Raw genomic sequence first — 19,112 nt, forward strand, 5'->3', positions numbered from 1 at the left:
GGGATTCTCACAATCCTGAAAATGGAGAGTGTGTGGCCCCTACATAGCACAATCTGGCTTCCTGGCTGTACAGAGACCTGCAGCCATACTCTAAGGCTCTTTTCACACTAGTGATTTGAAGTTCCGTCACGATTTTCGGCAAAAACCTGCCGTTACAAAACCCCTAACGGCCGAGACTAAATTGCATTGCAGCCTATGGGGTTTTGTAACTGCCCGTTTGCACCCGTATATGCCCGTAATTCATTATGGACGTTATACAGTGACGGGACATGCAGTAATTTTTCCGCCACAATGTCCTGTCACTGTATAACGTCCGTAATTCATTACGGGCATATACGGGTGCAAACGGGCAGTTACAAAACCCCATAGGCTGCAATGCGATTTAGTCTTGGCCGTAAGGGGTTTTGTAACGGCCGGGTTTCACCGAAAATCGTGACGGAACATGTGACGGAACTTCAATAACGGAAAAATCACTAATGTGAAAAGAGCCTAAGGAGGGGGTCACAGTACAGAATCAGCCTGTGCCCTCTTCATAATCATTGGCCCCCTATCAATAATACAGTGATGACATTCTACTATTATGGCATCACTATGAGATAGGAAGCCCCTTTACTGGCCTGCCAGTGTTACGTTATCCAGGGAAGGCAGACACTTTGTAGTCTCTCTTCACTATATAAGGGACAAAACTTCAGATTAGGGGGACACTTCTGATTTAAAAATAAAAACATGTCTGTCTACTTTCTACTACAACCCACATCACACCCGGCCATGGGCTGTATATGGTATTACAGCTCAGGTCTACTTAAAGTAGTTTTTCCCAACTAGGGGGCCTCCAGCTGTTGCGGTCTGGGCTCTCTTGGAGTTGTAGTTTTGCATTAGCTGGAGACACGTTGGTTGGGAAACACTGACTTAAAGGAGATATATCATGCATAAAACCTTAACACCCCCCCAATCTGCAGAATACGGGATACGTTTTAGATCGTGGGGGATCCAAGCACTGGGACCCCCCCGTGATATCCTGCAGGGATAGGAGATATGTTTTTATCCATGATACGTCTCATTTAAAGCGTACCCCCGATGATAGTCCTGGTTGCAGGATCTGTTTGAATTTCCAGGGATCATGGGAATCTGGAGGCATATCTGTCGGTAGTTCATTGCAAGTCTATGGGACAGGCAAAACCGTCTCCCAAATGCTTTGCTGCAAAATATAAAACAGGTTTCCTGCCACTGGGACTACCATCAAAAATACGCTTTGAAAGGGGGACTCAGTTCTTATCCCCTATCCACGGGATCGGATGACCCTCTAAAAAGGGAAGGGGAAGAAGGATTGGGCACGTTGGATATCAAGTACCCCATCCTTTTGGGTACACAAGCCATCGTCAGGCGTCACACACACTCAGTGAAACTGAGCATTCATGTGACTGTCAAACAAGTGTTAGGCTGACAGCTATGTATATCCAGCTTTACTGTAGGAGAGCGACCCCTGACAGCAGACTCAATGTGCCCTGGTATCACAAGGATAGTCAACTGGAGGCAGCATGTCCAGCTGATCACCACGGCAACCACATTGCGAGAGAGAACATTTGGGATCAGAAATCCGACACCAAGTCCTCTATATACCAGTACAGATGGATATAATAGGAACACCACATCGGCAGGTGTTATACAAGGTCCACAATGCTCACACAATCACTTCTAATCAATACAGCAGTGTTTCCCAACCAGGGTGCCTGCAGCTGTTGCAAATGTACAACTCCCAGCATGCCTTGGCAAGCCTTTGGGTGTCCGGGCATGCTGGGAGTTGTAGTTTTGCAAAAGTTGAAGGCACACTGGTCCAACACCACTAAAGATTTCACCAAAAAAGGATTGGAGACTTCTTCAAGAACAGCACCACCCTTATCCTCAGGTAGTGTGGGCTTTTACAGCTCAGTTCCATTTACTTCAATGGAAATGTAGCTGCATTACCACACACTACCGGAGGACAAGGGTGACGCTGTTTCTGGAAGAAGTTTTCTAATCCTGCTCAGAGATCACAGGCCATAAAACCACAAGATAATAGTACACGTAGCCCCCCTGTATTACTCCCCACACCTGTCGTCAAGTGTGCATCCAGCTGCTGAAAAACTACAACTCCCAGCATGCCTGGACAGCCTTCGGCTGTCCAGGCATGCTGGGAGTTGTAGTTTCGCAACAGCTGGAGACCCCCTGATCTGGAAACGCTGCCCTATAAAATGGTCTGCACAGGCTCACAAGGGTAACAGGTATCATGGCCGCGTGGAATCAGACCTAAGGCACAGTTACTATGGAAACGCACTTCAGCCCGTACTTACGGTGGTTTCAGCATGTTTGCAGCCGGTGGTCGCTGCTCCGGGCCCAGGTATCGCCGCACAGATTACTCGGTATCGGTCACTCACAGCGGTAAAGGTTTCCGCTTCCCGCCTGGTGTATTTTTTAAATTCAGCCAATCACACAGCGCAGAGTGACGTCATCGCGTGCGCTTCAACAGAGCGTGGATTGGGCGGCTAGACAAGTCAGAGCGGTCCGCTAGTGGAGTGCGCCACCTGGTGGGGAATCTAGGACTCACAGCCACATAAAATCACAGCCTCTAGAAATGGACACTTGGGAAAAAAGCAAATTTGCAAATGTGTGTTTATTGAGCAGGCTTTATCTCACATATAACTTCAGCCTTCCCCAAATCCATCACCCTCCAGCTGTGACAAAACTACAACTCCCTTTATATGCCCAGAAAGGCTGTCAGGGCATGATTGGAGTCAGGGCTGCCATCAAAAATTTTGGGGCCCCTTACACAGCTCAAGGCCTGGGTCCCCTCCTTTTCCGTCCCACCCTCTAGGGTCCATGCCAACTCCACCCCACCCCTATGAACCACCTCCAATGAAATGTTTTTTTTTTTTTTTTTTTAGAAGTAGAAAAACCATAAAAATTAATCAGACAGTCATCAGTGATTTCAGTAAGGAATTATTTTTTAACCAAAGAATATGAAGCCTGCCACACTACAAGGTAGACTCTTAGGCAGGACCCTACATTGACACTAACTACATAACCTTTTGTAATCCGCCCCCTATCTATCATACTCTAGCACACTTAACAAAAAAAAAAAAGTAAAAGCACAAGGCACTGTTAAAGGGGTTCTCCGGTGCTTAGACATCTTATCCCCTATCCAAGGGATAGGGGATAAGATGCCTGATCGCGGGAGTCCCACCGCTGGGGACCCCCGGTATCTTGCACGCGGCACCCCGTTTGTAATCAGTCCCCGGAGCGTGTTCGCTCCGGGTCTGATTACTGTCGATCACGGGGCCGGCAGCGTGTGAGGTCACGCTTCCGCCCCCGTGTGACCTCACGCTCCGCCCCACATTGCAAGTCTATGGGAGGGGGCGTGACAGCTATCACGTCCCCTCCCGTAGGCTTGCATTGAGGAGCGGAGCGTGACGTCACACGGGGGCGGAGGCGTGATGTCACACGCCGTCGGCCCTGTTGTCGCCGGTAATCAGACCCGGAGCGAACACGCTCCGAGGACTGATTACAAACGGGGTCCCGCGTGCAAGATACCGGGGGTCCCCAGCGGCGGGAACCCCGCGATCAGGCATCTTATCCCCTATCTTTTGGATAGGGGATAAGATGTCTAAGCACCAGAGTACCCCTTTAACTCCCGCATTTAGACACAACTTTGATCATGGCATCTAAAGGGTTAATGCCACGCAACAGCCCGTTTGGGGGATGCCCGGCATTAACCGTGGGTTATGGCTGCTGATAGCAGTCGGGACCCACAGGGTATGAAGTGTGCTCGGCTCGCGAGTGCGCTTCAAACTGGGGGAGCGGGACAAGAGTGTAAAGTTACACACTTGGTCCACAAAGGGTACTCCACTGGAAAACATTTAAATCAACTAGTACCAGAAAGTTAAACAGATTTGTAAATTACTTCTTTTCAAAAATCTTAATCCTCCCCCAGTACTTATCAGCTGCTGTTTGATCCACAGGAAGTTGTTTTCTTTTTGAATTTCCTTTCTGCCTGACCAATGTGCTCTCTGCTGACATCTTTGTCCATTTTAGGAACTGTCCAGAGTCAGAGCAAATCCCCATAGAAAACCTAGGGGATAGGGGATAAGTGTAATTCCGCTGCAGTTGTCCTTTAAAGCTGTATAATAATAGAAAAGTATGTAATCATGGGTATCATTTTCATCGTCTTGACCCACAGAAGTGTACAGCATGGAAATGAAACCTTCCAAAATTTGCAAAATTGTGGTTTTCTTATCAATTTCCCCACACAAATAGTATTTTTTTGGTTGCACCATACATTTTATGGTAAAATGAGGGATGTCATTACAAAGGACAACTGGTCACACAAAAAACAAGCCCTCATACTAGTCTGTGTATGGAAATATAAGAGAGTTATGATTTTTAGAAAGCAAGGAGGAAAAAACGAAAACATAAAAATAAGTGCTTAAGGGGTTAATATAAGTAATTTACAAATCTGTTTAACTTTTTGGCATCAGTTTATAAAAATTATTTTTTTCCAGTGGAGTACCCCTTTAACAGGTTATGCAATATAAGCTATATTTAAAGTAGATCTGTAGTGCAATATAACTTATCCCCTGGACGGGGCAGCGGCGGTATGCTGGAAAGGGGGATAAGTTATGTTGCGCTGGAGTACTCCTTTAAGTCGGTCTGTGTTGTTTCATATTGTTTGGGTAGGCCCCTCTGTTAATAGTTGCCTCCATTATGGAGGCAACTATTAACAGAAGGGCCTACCCAAACTTTATGGGGGCAGCTATTAGAAGAGGGGTCTACTCAAACTTTATGGGGGCAGCTATTAGAAGAGGGGCCTACCTAAACTTTATAGGGGCAGCTATTAGAAGAGGGGCCTACCCAAACTTTATGGGGGCAGCTATTAGAAGAGGGGTCTACTCAAACTTTATGGGGGCAGCTATTAGAAGAGGGGCCTACCCAAACTTTATGGGGGCAGCTATTAGAAGAGGGGCCTACCCAAACTTTATGGGGGCAGCTATTAGAAGAAGGGCCTACCCATGTTGAAGTTGCCCCCATATAGTTGTTGTAGGCCCCTCTCAAAGGGGCCTACAACTATATGGGGGCAACTAATAGCTAAAAAAAGGCCTACAAAAATGAAATGGGGGCAACTTGCGCCAATATAGTTGTTGTAGGCCCCTCTCTGCTGCTAACTGTTGCCCCCACATAGTTGTAGGCCTCAGTCCTTGCCCCCCAGACTGCAGGCCCCACCACATAGTTCTGCCCCAGCTCCAGTGATATATATATTTTTTAAACTTATTAACCGACCCGCCGGCCTCCTCAGGGCAGGCTCTTCCTTTGCTCTGCTCCGCTCTGTAGCCAGTAGTCAGACTGCTGCTCCACACTGCTGGCCTCCTCTTCCCGACTCCGACACAACGCTACTGCGGTCACGTGACATCAGGGCCAGCATCAGTGGCTGCCGGCCCCGGAGGTACATGCTGTCCAGCAGCAGTGCTGCTCACTCACTGACATTGAAAAAAAATTGACAGAACCAGACGGGCCCCCTGGGGGTCTGGGCACCTTACAGGGGTATCAGTTGTACCCCCCCCCCCCCCCCCTGATGGGAGTTGCAGTAATGCCACAAATGGAGAAATGCAGGTTGGGGAATTGCTGACATAACTAATGCATACAGAGGCTTAAATGGGCAAAATCTTTTACTATTGCACTCTTTATGGTAAATAAAAAAATCTTTCTAAAGTTCTTATTCTGTGTTTGAATTTTTTTTTTTATTTGCGTTAAAAAAAAAAACTGCCACTAGGTGTCTCCCTACTTGTTTAGAGCACATTTCCCCCCATCTTTTGCACAGACATTGAACTCTTGCTTGCCTGGCAGAAGTCCAAAAGCAGGAAATGCTGAAGGGGGTGTGTGCAGCCTTATTCAGTCAGAGCTCATCTCAACTAAAAAATAATAAAAATAAAGTGCGGGGAGGGGGGGGGGGGGTAGGATCGGGTGGTGTTATCATGATGGGGCAGTGAATTTGGAAAATTGTAAAATTTTACAAGATGAGAGGTACTCTTTAACCTGTAACTTCTGGACCCCAATGCAAAATCTGTAAGGCCATGTTCATACTGCTGAAAATGTGCGGAGTGTCTGTCTGGAAAATATTGGCGGACACTCCGCACATTTGAATAACCCAGGGGAATAACCATAAGTGTGTGTGATAAGTTAATAAGTACGGTAGTTAAATATTTCACATGTAGTATCTCCCTGAATATACTTCTCACAGCACCCCTGCCATTGCCTTTAGAACTAGAACTAATAGAACACAAAACTGTGTAGGGCCCCAGGCACAAGGCTAAATTTACAAGCAAAATCCGGCAGAAAAATTCTGCTTGGAAATTCCATTGTAGCAGACAGCTATTATTTTCAATGAGATTCTCCTGCACTGTGCACATGACCCTTGAATAGACCTTGTGGGACGTGTCCTCAGTGGAATCCCCATTGTGCCCGGAGGAGATGGGCAATGCAGACAATAGATCAGGAAGTGGACTCCAAGGATACATCCAAAGGATGGGGTGCAGAAAAATCATGGCTACTACTAAGCTTGACAGGGGAAGAACTGAAAGTGCCCCACCAAATGGTGACAGCATCTGGATGCTTTAGTCTCTAGATGTAAATATGACTAAATGGGGGAAATGTAAGAGCAGTGAATCTAAATGTTATATTTCAACACGAAGTTGCTGTCTCTGAGTCTATTTTAGTACGGTTAAGGCTTCTTTCACACTGCCATTGTGTTGGCAAACGTCCGTCAGGCCCTTTTTTACAGTAGTAGCAGGAGGAAAAAATGTTGCCTGGTGTATTTTTCCTCCCGCTATTCTCCCCGGGTTCCCCCAACAGACGTCACACTGCCACACGGCTATGTGAAAGAAGTTTAAGAGGCCATTAACACTTGACAATTCCAGTTTTAGCCTGGACAGGTCTGGGGGCAAGTAGGGTTTCCTTCTGCCCATATTAGAATGTTATTCCCGGTCTTTCTTCAAACTAGTACTTTTCATTCGTCATACCCTTGTACAAGTATAATTTGTCCACGAATAACATATGTATTTAATGATTGGGTTATTATTAAGAGTACTGAATTCACTAAGAAATGCTTTGGTCCAAGAAAAATTACTTTACCAAACAAAAGAACAGTCCAATAGCACCAAAACAGACTACCCATCCCTTATTAGAGGAAAAAGATGTAACATCAGTAATCCTGTATTCCCATATCCAGGCAGCAACTCCAAGAAAAAAAGCAGATCTGACAGCATCATAAATAGATCATAAAAACGATTTTTTTAAGTACATGGTTACATAGTACATCCCAACAAAGTTCTATGTTTCGGCCTCAGCATGCTTGGAAAAGGACTATGCTGAGGACAAAATATAGCACTTGCACTTTCCAGGGATTTACTTAGTAACTATGGACTGAATAAATATGCAAATCTTTTCCCTATTTTTGATGCTGTCAGACCTGTTCTTGTATGTCTCTGTGGCATAAGTTTTGGTACATGGCAAGGACACTTAACCCCTACATGACGAAGATAAAGGGGTTCATGAACTAAATTCCGTTCAAAATAAAGGCTGCCATGGCGGTCAGCAGATCAGTGAACTCTATGATGTCGCTAACATAGAAGAGGTGTTGAGTTCATGAGGCAGCCCCTTTAAAGGGGATCTCCACTGCCCTGCCTTCCGGAGCTCTGCTCGCAGCATCCGGAAGTTTATTATTCCAAATGCTGTGTGCGGGCTTCCGTGTTAGAGGCCGCCCCCTCATGACGTCATGCCCACCCCCTCAACGAAAGTCTATGGGAAGAGGGCGTGACAGCGGTCACGCCCCCTTACCATAGACTTTGGTTGAGGGGTCAGGCGTGACGTCACGAGGGGGCGGGTGTGATAAACTTCCGGATGCTGCGAGCGGAGCTCTGGAAGGCAGGGCTGTGGAGAACCTCTTTAAGGCATTTTTGTTTTTTTAAATTCCACGGTTCTATTTTGCATGATGAATTGAGCCCCAAAATGCATGAAGTTAAAAAGAAACTACAGTGGTCCCTCAACATATGATGGTAATTCATTCCAAACGACCCATCGTTTGTCGAATCCATCGTATGTTGAGGGATCCGTGCAATGTAAAGTATAGGAAGCTGTACTCACCTGTCCCCGCCTCTCCGGACCAGGTCCTCACCGCTCCCGATGCTGTCCCAGGGGCTCCCGATGCTGTCCCGCTGCTCCGGTGTCTTCTTCGGGATCCTCCGGCTTCTTCCGCATCTTCTGCAGGGTCCGGGCCTCGCTTTCTGGTGACGTTATTACACTGCTGCGCCGGCGCGGTGTGCGTAGTGAAGTAATAAGCATTTTGCGCTGTCGGATAGCAGTTAATGCGATGGCCCTGACACATAAAAGCATCGTATGTCAATGCTGACATCGACATGCGATGGCCTCTGAGAGGCCATCGTATGTCGATTTTATCATATGTCGGGGCCATCGCAGGTCTGGAGGGTTACTGTAGTAGTATGTCCATGTAGTCGAAGGTTGAGCCCCCCAAAATGAATTCCACTAGTTGGCCCTAGGTACTTCAGTTCAACCAGTTTATCAAATGTATATGGATTCCTGTTGCTTTGCTTCTAAACAGATGTCATGTTTGGCTTTCCTGCATCTATGTTTGTAAGAAGATTTCTACAGTACATTACACTTTATGCATAATACATTATATTCGCCAGTAAAATTAAACATAAGAATGATTGTTGTGCAGTAGAGCAATAAGGCACCGTGGAAAGGAGGAGGGAAAAGAAGCTAAGTAATACAATTTACCATTATTTAATGTTTTTGGGGTCCTTGCCAGCATGTATCTCAAGGGTCCGGATGACTCATTGCAGTTATTGTACCCTCAGAAACAAGACTAAAGATTACTTTACTTCACGTTCATCTTGCAAAATGATACCTACTAATCTAAACGGCAGCAAAACAGGATACAGTCTCCAAAATTGCACCTTAATTATTAAAATACAATTCTCCATGTAATATAAAATGAAGAGGCTTCACATTTTCTTTTTTATTGTTTATCCTTAAATTGTATCAACAAAAAAGAGCCACGTATGAATATTTTTAAGAACAAAATAAATCCATGGCTTTCCACGTAAATAAATAGTGTTATTAAACATTTTTTATATATAAAACATACATTTCCTTCATGTACAGATTATATTGCATTTGGACCCCCCCAAAAAAAACAATTTAGTGTCAATGCAAAGCCATGTCTGGAAGTGCTTTTTCAGTGTACTATAAATAAATGTATACAAGCTAAAGGGGTAGTCCACCTTTATTATCCCCTCACCGGCTATTTACCAATAACATTTAAACCACTGAAAGTCAATGTTATTCACTTCCCTTATCTCTTATTAAAAATGTTACCTGTCGCTGGCTGGGATTTATTAGGGAAAAAGTAAACAGTCTGTTTTGGACGTTGATGTGTTAGAAGCTTTCAGTGTAAGGATCTGAGAGACTGTGACAAGGGACAAATTGTATAGTCCAGATGACTGGGTCAGAACATCTCCAAAACAACAGGTCCTGTGAGGTGTTTTTGGTATGTAATGGTTAGTACATAACAATGGTGGTCAAAAGAAGGAAAACCATTGAGCTGATGAAAGGGTGCTTGGGGCTCATTGAAGCATTTGGGGAGACTAGCCGGTCTTGTCTGATCCCACAAATAAGCTACTATGGCACATTCTGCCAGAATTGCTGCAGAAATGCTATTATTGCCCTATGCTGACCACAAAAGCAGCTACAAAGGGCACAAACACATCAGATCTAGATGAAGGGGCCTGGTCTGATGGATCACATTTTATTTTACATTATGTGCATGGTGGGTTGCATGTGTGTGACTTACCTTGGGGATGACATGGCACCAGGATGCACTATGGGAAATCAGCAGAGGAACTGTTGACAATGTTCATCTGCTGGAAAACCTTGGGTCCTGACATTTATGTAGATGTCACTTTGACACATACCACCTACCTAAAAACTGGCCAGAAAACCCCTTCTTGGCAGCAGTGTTCCCTCTCAGAAGAATAATGTGAACTGTGATTTTGCAAAAATTGTTCAGTAAGGCTAGGTTTCCACACAGGTTTTTTTTTTCTGGCGTCTTTTGGAAAACTACCACTGCAGTTTTTGAGCCAAAGCCAGAAGTGTATTCAAAAGGAATAGAAATTATAAAGGAAGGACTTCTTCTTCTCCTTCCTGCTGGATCCACTTCTGTCTTTGGCTCAAAAACTGTAATGGCAATTTTTTTTATTTTTTTTAATTAAAAGGACAAAAAAAAAAAAAGTGGAAGCCTAGCCTAATACTTTGAGGAACATGGCAAAGTTCAAAGTGTTGATGTGGCCTTTAAATTCTCCAGATCTCAATCCACGTAAGCATCTGTGAAAAGGGCTGAAGAAAAGTCTAATCCATGAAGGCTGTATGACACAACCTATAACCTATACTTAAAAAGTGACTGTACCAGGTTCCCTTTAAACACCTTAGGTGGTCTCAGGGAGTTCAAGCCTTGACAGGTCAGAGCTGTTTTGGTGACGTGAGGAGGGTCTACAGAATATTTGTTAGTGGTTTTAAAGGGGTACTCCACCCCTAGACATATTATCCACCATCCAAAGGATAGGAGATAAGATGTCTGATCGCGGGGGTCCCGCCACTGGGGACCCCCGCAATATAGCATGCAGCACCCACCTGTATCTGCTTCCGGCAGCGCTGGAGGTTCTGGCTCCCGACCACGGGAACGGAAGATCGGCTGTCACGCCCCCTCCCATAGACCTGCATTGAGGAGGCGGGGCGTGATGTCACACGGGGGCGGAGTCGTGACATCATGATCTTCCGTTCCCGTGGTGCGAAGCCAGAACCTCCAGCTCTGCCGGAAGCAGATACAGGTGGGTGCTGCATGCTATATTGCAGGGGTCCCCAGCGGTGGGACCCCCGCAATCAGACATCTTATCCCCTATCCTTTGGATAGGGGATAAGATGTCTAGGGGTGGAGTACCCCTTTAACGTCACAACTGATCAGTTTAGAGACATAGACAATAAAGATTGAAAAGATTCAGGAGCTGGGACCCCCACTTATTCCTAACTGATTTTCAATTCCTTGGTGCGCATCATGTCCGATTCCTGGTTAACCAAGTACTTCAGAGTGATCTTCAGAGCTGGTAAGGACACCGGTTACAGGGAAGTTCTCCACCAGCTGGTTTTCAGAGGCACTTAGCGGTCATAGAAATATTTAAGTCTGAATTTTCATGGATCTGAAACATGTACTTCCCACTCAGATCTTCACACTGACAATATGCCAGGTAACAATAAATTAATGCTCCTTCTCTTTTTTTTTCAGTGCTCTGCAGCATTGTTAAGTCCATGGAGTGCGTTATTGAAAAAAGTTTGTGTATTTTCGAGTATTCAATGGCACATTAAATGCGTAAGACGCTGAATAACTCTGCAATGCTGGAATAGTTTCTTCTTTTTGGATACCATACTATGCATTCTGTATTCACATGTCCTTGTACTGCATCCCTAGACCATCAAGGCAAACTATGCCACAAAAACTTCTCATAGTTCAACTATTGTTTCATTTCATCCAATCTAGATCATATACTGCATCTAAAACACTTCACATGTGTTTTCTTTTTTCCTGTTCCTTTGGCTTCCAGCACAGAGCCCATGAGAAAGCAGCAATGAGCAGTAAGGAAATCCCCAGTGCTAAGCACCAGGCTCCCAGAGTGCCAGATAGTGATGGCGTAAGACTGTGATCCAGAAGCCATTCCTTCCTTAGGTTCATATCCATAATCAGGGATTCCATCTGACAATATGTTCCCATGACACCAAATACGTGAAATAGCTGGTGACTGTGACCTGTGGAAGAAGAACACTGCTGGTCAGAGAGGGCTGTGAGACCTTTAAAGCATGTCCACGACCTCGAGATGTATTAATGCCTGAATATTGTACAGCTACCAGCAAACCAATGATGTCCTTTAGATGGGTTCTCCAAAAATATAGAATATAGAGTTAATATAACAACAAGCTCTCTGATACAGACTGCATACAATTCTCTACTTGACCACTGGTCTTTAGGATTGTGGGCATGGAGGGGCGGGGTTTTTCTTTATGGTTTACTATATAAAGCTGTTCCATGGATGAGGCATGTATATTCTTTCACATGGACATCTTATACAATCAGAGCAGACTTACAGGCAAGATGCCATTAAATAAACTGTGTTCTTTTATGGCTTGCGGGCACCAAATGTAGTGCTTGGATGATCAAGCTACAGCATGTTTGTTATTTCATATATATCTGAGACATTGCAGAAATATAACATCTCTGAATACCTAATAGGGAATCGGTCATCAGTATCACCCACACTAACTTGTTGGTACAGACCAGTAGTGTGTGTGACATTGATGAAAATTATACTTACCGCTCTCTGCTCTGTGTCTCCGATCTTCTGTAATCCTTGGTCTTCGATATATGCAAATTTGGAGCTTGGTTCACAGGGGGCGTTTCCAAGACTCTGGTTCATGGTGGGCAGCATCTTCATGATAATGCCTCCCTCCCCTGTAATGAGCTTCTTCTGCGGCAGAATTGAGCACCCCTCTGTAGAGGGGAGGAAGAGGCACTACTATGGAGATCCAGGCAGGACGTCACCATGCAGCAGGGGCTTGGGAATGCTCTCCTGTGCATGAAGATCCAGATTTGCATATACCAAAGACCGAAGATTACTAAAGACCAGAGGCACGGAGCGAGGAGCGGTAAGTATCATTTTCATCATCAGTGTTACTACAAGCCTGTACAACAGGTTAGTGCAGGTGATACTGAAGACAGATTCCCTATAAGAATAATTAAGAAAAAGTAGGAATTTAGGTGCACTAAAGTATTATACAAGTATGAAAGTGGCTGTAGAATCTTTATTCTTGCCATTTCATTGGGGTATAACAACATATTATTTGAAAGTCTACAAACATTTTGTGCATTTTGGCTTGTGGCCCTCCTTTTTTATTTTTTAAATCAGCCTGTCTCCCGGGCAACAACAATGATTTATTAAGTTTAAATGGTTTGTGGTAGTTATGCAAGTGTTTGATAAAAGTGTATATTAAAAATTTAATTGCATCAAATGTGTATCAAAAATGTATATTTACATTTTTAACAACTTATTTTTAATTGTATTTAAAAAAAATTCTTCTTAGTACCTGAAATGTATTTTTAATTTTATAATATTTTTTAAACTATAATGCACTTGGTTATGTCTGTATATTTTGCTTAGTTTGCTTCTACTGTCTCTGCAGCTTGCTATGCAAGTCCGCCAGACAGGACAGCAAGGGTACAGGGGTACAACTCCTGTACTGGGCCACCACATACTCACCCACATAATCAAATCGTCCTGGGGCGAGCCTCTCTGGGAGATGTGTAGCAAACAGAAAACCAGTAAGGAAGGCAAAGATCGAATGCCAGATGTGCATGGTAAGCGTGGCATTGTGTGTGCAGTCATTACCCGAGCAGAAGAATAGCTGCAAACAGACAAGAAACATTCATAAATATCAATGAGAAATAATGGTTAAAACAACTTCTAAAACTAAACATTTTGAAACACATTGCTTTCTTACAGAAGGATCTGATGAGAATTTAATGAATGAAGGCCCCAATTAGAGATGAGCAAACTTATAGTAAATTAGATTCGTCACAAACTTCTCGGCTCGGCAGTTGATGACTTATCCTGCGTAAATGAGTTCAGCCTTCAGGTGCTCCGGTGGGCTGGAAAAGGTGGATACATTCCTAGGAAAGAGTCTCCTAGGACTGTATCCACCTTTTCCAGCCCACCGGAGCACCTGAAAGCTGAACTTATTTATGCAGGAAAAGTCATCAACTGCCGAGCCGAGAAGTTCGTGACGAATCGGATTTACTGTAAGTTCGCTCATCTCTAGCCCCAATACACATTTGAAAAGTCTGCCAAACCCACAGATTTTGTCTGACTGTCTAATGTGTATGGCAGCCTCCTACTCAACAGATGATGTCAGGGAGAAGAATGATTGGGTATGTTAAATTAAATACCCCTAGGGATAAGCAACTGACGGAGAAGTTCATGTATATGGGAGAATCATGTTAAACAGATATTGGCTTTGGATGACAGATTTTGAAGATGTATGGCCACCTTTAAACAAAGAAGTATATAAACTTGCCCAAGTTTATTAGATCATAGCCAGCTGAACCTGTCGATTTTAGTTGGATCAGACAACAATCTAATGTGTATGGAGTTTAGCACCTTAGCAGATATTAGGGGAAAAATACTATTGGTGACAACTATAAGTATATAGTATATAGCCTCCTTAAAGAGGATCTGTAGTCAGTCTAAGAAATGTAAGTTATTATCATTTTATAGTATCGGGTGCCCTGGTTCCATCAGTGTATACATATTTTTTTGTTATTCCCCCCATACCAGAGAAATAGAGGTTTTACTATTTGGTTGACTACCTGTTATGGTCTTTAAAAATGGAGGTGTATTCTAGTCCAAGCGATAAAGAGGCTAAGGGGGGTACAAATCATGTTCAGGGTGGTGTGATTATTGCAAAACGGGGTGTTAATTCTAGTCTAAGTGATAAGGAGGCTGAGGGGGCGTGAATCATGTTCAGGGTGGTGTGATTATTGCAAAATGGGGTGTGATTAGGTTCCCGACCATTTTACTATTCAGTGGTAGGTACAGGTATTCAATCAAACAGTAAAACCTCTATCTCGGGAAAGGGAGGCGTAGTGAGATATTAAAAAACACAGTTGGAATCAGGGCTCCTAAGGATATGAAATGATTTACAAAAACCAAATTTAGTTTGGACTGACGACAGGTCCTCTTTAAGCGGTGTTATTTTCTTGCTCCATCTGAATCATACGTGACTGCATCAGACAGGCAGGCCTAACAAATGTATTAACTACGAATAGCAAAGCAATAATTGACTCTTAGTTAATAGATGTCTAATGTCTATGGCCAGCCTTCTGTGACCAGATGATGAAGTAGGGATAAGTAACAAAATAATGGACCGTCTGCAGACAGCTATGCTACAGTGTGAGGAACATAAGCATGAACCCAGCAACAAGATGTCACCCTAAGCTTCAGTCATTGCACAATGCCACTTGTATAACTCCAGGTCTGCTTGATACACGCTTGGACAGGGCTCAGTTCATTGATGGATATTTTGTCTGTGATATACAGTTACCTCCCCGACCTACGATGGCCCCGACATACGATAATTTCAACATGCGATGGCCTCTCAGAGGCCATCGCATGTTGAAGGCAGCATCAACATACGATGCTTTTGTATGTCGGGGCCATCGCATAATTGGCTATCCGGCAGCGCAGACTACTTCAGCTTCCACCGGATAGCCATTTACGGTGCCCCGTGTGGTCCGCTGACGATCACTTACCTGTCCTCGGGGCTCCGGCGCGTCATCTTCGTGATCCCCTGCATCATCGGCACTCTCCATCGTCGTCATCACATCGCTGCGCACGCCCGCCCATCATACAATAGGAGCGGCGTGCGTAGCGACGAGATGGCGGCGACGGAGAGCGAGGATGCCGGGGAAACAGAGGCCTTACCGGAGCGTCGGGGACACCCCGGGGACGCAGCGACAGCGATGGAAGGTGACATCCAGGGCATCGGTAACGAGCGGTGACGGTCCGGAGCGGCGGGGACAGGTGAGTACAACTTCCTATACCAGTGGTCTACAACCTGCGGACCTCCAGATGTTGCAAAACTACAACTCCCAGCATGCCCGGACAGCCGTTGGCTGTCCGGGCATGCTGGGTGTTGTAGTTTTGCAACATCTGGAGGTCCGCAGGTTGTAGACCACTGTCCTATACTTTACATTGCACGGATCCCTCAACATACGATGGTTGCAACAAACAATGGTCCATTTGGAACGGATTACCATCGTATGTTAAGGGACCACTGTATAGGATTTCATATCTGGACATTATCCCTATGTTATTTTAGGATATGGGAGGACACAGACATACTCTTAACTCTGATAATCTTAAAAATGATACAGCAGGCAGATTGACATAGTGTAAATCCGTTGCCCCTTTTCAAATATTTTTACTCGGCTAGATGTGAACACGCCTGATATGAACAGGATAGTTACATTATAACTTCCCCTCCCAGTGTGTTTCGTGCCTTACCCGATAGAACACTGGAATGCTGTCGAACAGGTAGGGATATGCAAAGGCCGTTACTCGAAAAACCTTGCTAAGCCGTGGACGAGTCTGCTCTGGAAACCTGCAGATATAGAGAATTAACTTGGCTTGTCTAACTGTATCTTATGCAATGCATCATACAATGCAAGTTTCCCCCTGTATCATCCAGCAGAACACAGCAGCATGCTGGGATACATACCCAATGATCATGTTAGTAACAGAATGAATCTGGATTTACTACAATTACTGAACATGCACCTTATTGCCAAGTTTGACATCTTAATTAAAGTATACCTGCCATTAATATAGGAAATTGATTATTTGTCTAGATGACAATAGGCTACAGATGGAAGATCTGTCCTTTATTATTCATAAACAATGTTTGATGAGTGCTTGAATATACCATTGGGTATAAATATACAGATGTCAGTGGCTTCAGATTTAAATACCGTATGTACTGTAAGACATATACGTAAATACGGCAGGTGCACTTTAATAGTCTCTCACTCCTTATAGGTTAGATTACAATCCCAGTAGACCCATTGCAAATCGAAGGACTCAATGAATACTGGACTCGTCATTTGCTTAGAAACACTTCACATTGAAAGATTTCCCCAACCCGATTGGTATCAGCAAACATCTACTTAATCACAGTCAGAGAGAGGAGATAACCACTTTATGTCCAATATTTACCTTTCTATCAGATGGCTGTTATAATGTAGGACAGGAATACCCAGCCTGTTGGTGGATAGTTCAATAGATAAGCCTTAAAGAATTGTGGAGACCTAGCACTGATTAAGGGAATGGACATCATAATCTGTCAGGTTTCGGAGAAGACCTGAGTAATATGTGACAACCTTATAGCCATGACATGGTGCCTAACAACTACAGGCACCCTGAAATCCTGGCTCCATAAATCTCAAATGCAAATGAAGTACATTATTTATTCATTCACAGCAGGGAAGAATGTTTAAGGGGTACTCCGGTGGAAAACTCTTTTTTTTTTTTTTATCAACTGGTGCCAGAAAGTTAAACAGATTTGTAAATTACTTCTATCAAAAAATCTTAATCCTGCCAGTACTTATTAGCTGCTGAATACTACAGAGGAAATTATTTTCTTTTTTGGAACACAGAGCTGTCTGCTGACATCACGAGCACAGTGCTCTCTGCTGACATCTCTGTCCATTTTAGGAACTGTAGAGTAGGAGAAAATCCCCCTAGAAAACATATGCTGCTTTGGACAGTTCCTATAATGGACAGAGATGTCAGCAGAGAGCACTGTGGTCATGATGTCAGCAGAGAGCACTGTGGTCATGATGTCAGCAAAGAGCACTGTGTTCCAAAAAGAAAATAATTTCCTCTGTAGTATTAAGCAGCTAATAAGTACTGGTAGGATTAAGATTTTTTAATAGAAGTAATTTACAAATCTGTATAACTTTCTGGCACCAGTTGATTTAAAAAAAATAAAAAAAAATAAAAATGGTTTCCCACCAGAGTACCCCTTTAAATCAGATCGATCTACTTCAATGGATTGCGAATAAGACCATGGATCTTGTCTTCTGAGGAAAGCTGTGTTATTATGCCTATTATGCTGCTGACCTAATTTCACTCTTAGGTTTATATATATATATATATATATATATATATATATATATATATATATCAAGATAGGAGCAGCACGTCCCAAAGTACGGCATTCTTAAGCAGGTGGTGCGCACAGTTGAAAGATGGTGGTTAGCCAGTCCAAAGTATATATCCATGATAAATGCAGCACACAGGATGAAGTCAAGTGAAGTGGTGGTTTATTCCAATGTGTACAAATACAATTTCACTTGATTTCATCCTGTGTGCTGCATTTATCTTTTATATATATATATATATATATATATATATATATATATATATATATACACTGTATATTTCTTGGTAACTTTGTAGTCTAGATACTCATAAACCCAGATTCCTCCTACAGAATGACTGACCGACTCTCTCACAACAACTTTTGGACAACCTTCATTAATTTTTAACCAACTTCAATGTTCTTTTAGCACAGAAAGTTTTAGAAAAACATTCACCACCTCAGGCAGAGTATTTTAGGCTCTCTCAAATGCTACATGTCTGTTCTCTTCTATATACGAATAATTGGAAATAAGATTTCACATTTCAGTACCCAGGTGTCATCACAAAGGAAAGTCATCAAGTGACCTTGGCATACCACATTTGGTGGACTTGTCCACAAGTTGCCAGGTGTTGGTCAAAGATGGCGTCTCTGATATCCCTGATTGTTGCAGTCGATTTTGTTCTTTGTTGTCTAATAAATCTAACAAGCTTAGGAATGATTTAAATTTAGATGTCTGGCTGCTCTATATCATATAGCATCCCAATATAACTCCCATCTACAAATCTCTGCAGCTAAGTCAAGGGGTTATAATATGATGCTGTGTGAGAAAACCCATACAATGAGTAATGACACTATGGATGGTTATCTTATCAAATTGGGCTGCCTTGGATCTCAAACCTTGAGCCACCCGGGTTGTCAAGCTCTTCTCACTTCCTATCCTGGGATGATGTGGCCCTTTGCTCTTCCCTTCTATTTAATTGATCTAAAGATCCTGGTGCTCTTCCATGGGATCAATATCTGCTGCTCAAGTTTGTATATCTGCAACATTTGACATAAAACAACTGGTATACACCTTATTATAATGTAATCTAGTTTATATTTAGTTCTCCTTTGTACAAATGACTTATTAGATATTATTATCATTTTATACTACAGCTACCGCCATGCATGTGGAATCTATAACATACTAGCCAAATGACACTTTATATATATATATATATATATATATATATATATATATATAAAAAATAATAATAATACATATGTGA

The 19,112-nt window shown here is 43.3% G+C and overlaps 2 protein-coding genes across 10 annotated transcripts in view; both read right to left on the bottom strand.

Annotated features, from left to right (window-relative positions):
- The window catches only part of KIF23 (kinesin family member 23), a 28,646-nt gene extending 26,160 nt beyond the window's left edge, over nt 1-2,486 (bottom strand). For 4 of the 5 annotated variants that reach the window (XM_056571596.1, XM_056571597.1, XM_056571595.1 and 1 more), the window contains exon 1: nt 2,331-2,486. In XM_056571596.1, coding sequence (XP_056427571.1) covers nt 2,331-2,344 — 14 coding nt within the window. In that variant the 5' untranslated portion in view covers nt 2,345-2,486. The remainder of the gene's footprint in view (nt 1-2,330) is intronic. The other variant, XM_056571594.1, reaches the window with a different exon arrangement.
- An 8,563-nt stretch (nt 2,487-11,049) lies between these two features.
- PAQR5 (progestin and adipoQ receptor family member 5) overlaps nt 11,050-19,112 on the bottom strand; it is a 91,958-nt gene continuing 83,895 nt past the window's right edge. For 4 of the 5 annotated variants that reach the window (XM_056571611.1, XM_056571610.1, XM_056571607.1 and 1 more), the window contains 4 exons: nt 16,917-16,961; nt 16,209-16,305; nt 13,407-13,551; nt 11,050-11,901 (listed from right to left, as the gene is read on the bottom strand). In XM_056571611.1, the coding sequence (XP_056427586.1) occupies nt 11,660-11,901; nt 13,407-13,551; nt 16,209-16,305; nt 16,917-16,961 (529 nt within the window). In that variant the 3' untranslated portion in view covers nt 11,050-11,659. The remainder of the gene's footprint in view (nt 11,902-13,406; nt 13,552-16,208; nt 16,306-16,916; nt 16,962-19,112) is intronic. The other variant, XM_056571609.1, reaches the window with a different exon arrangement.

This window comes from Hyla sarda, chromosome 4 (genome assembly GCF_029499605.1).
Source record: "Hyla sarda isolate aHylSar1 chromosome 4, aHylSar1.hap1, whole genome shotgun sequence".
NCBI lineage: Eukaryota > Metazoa > Chordata > Amphibia > Anura > Hylidae > Hyla > Hyla sarda.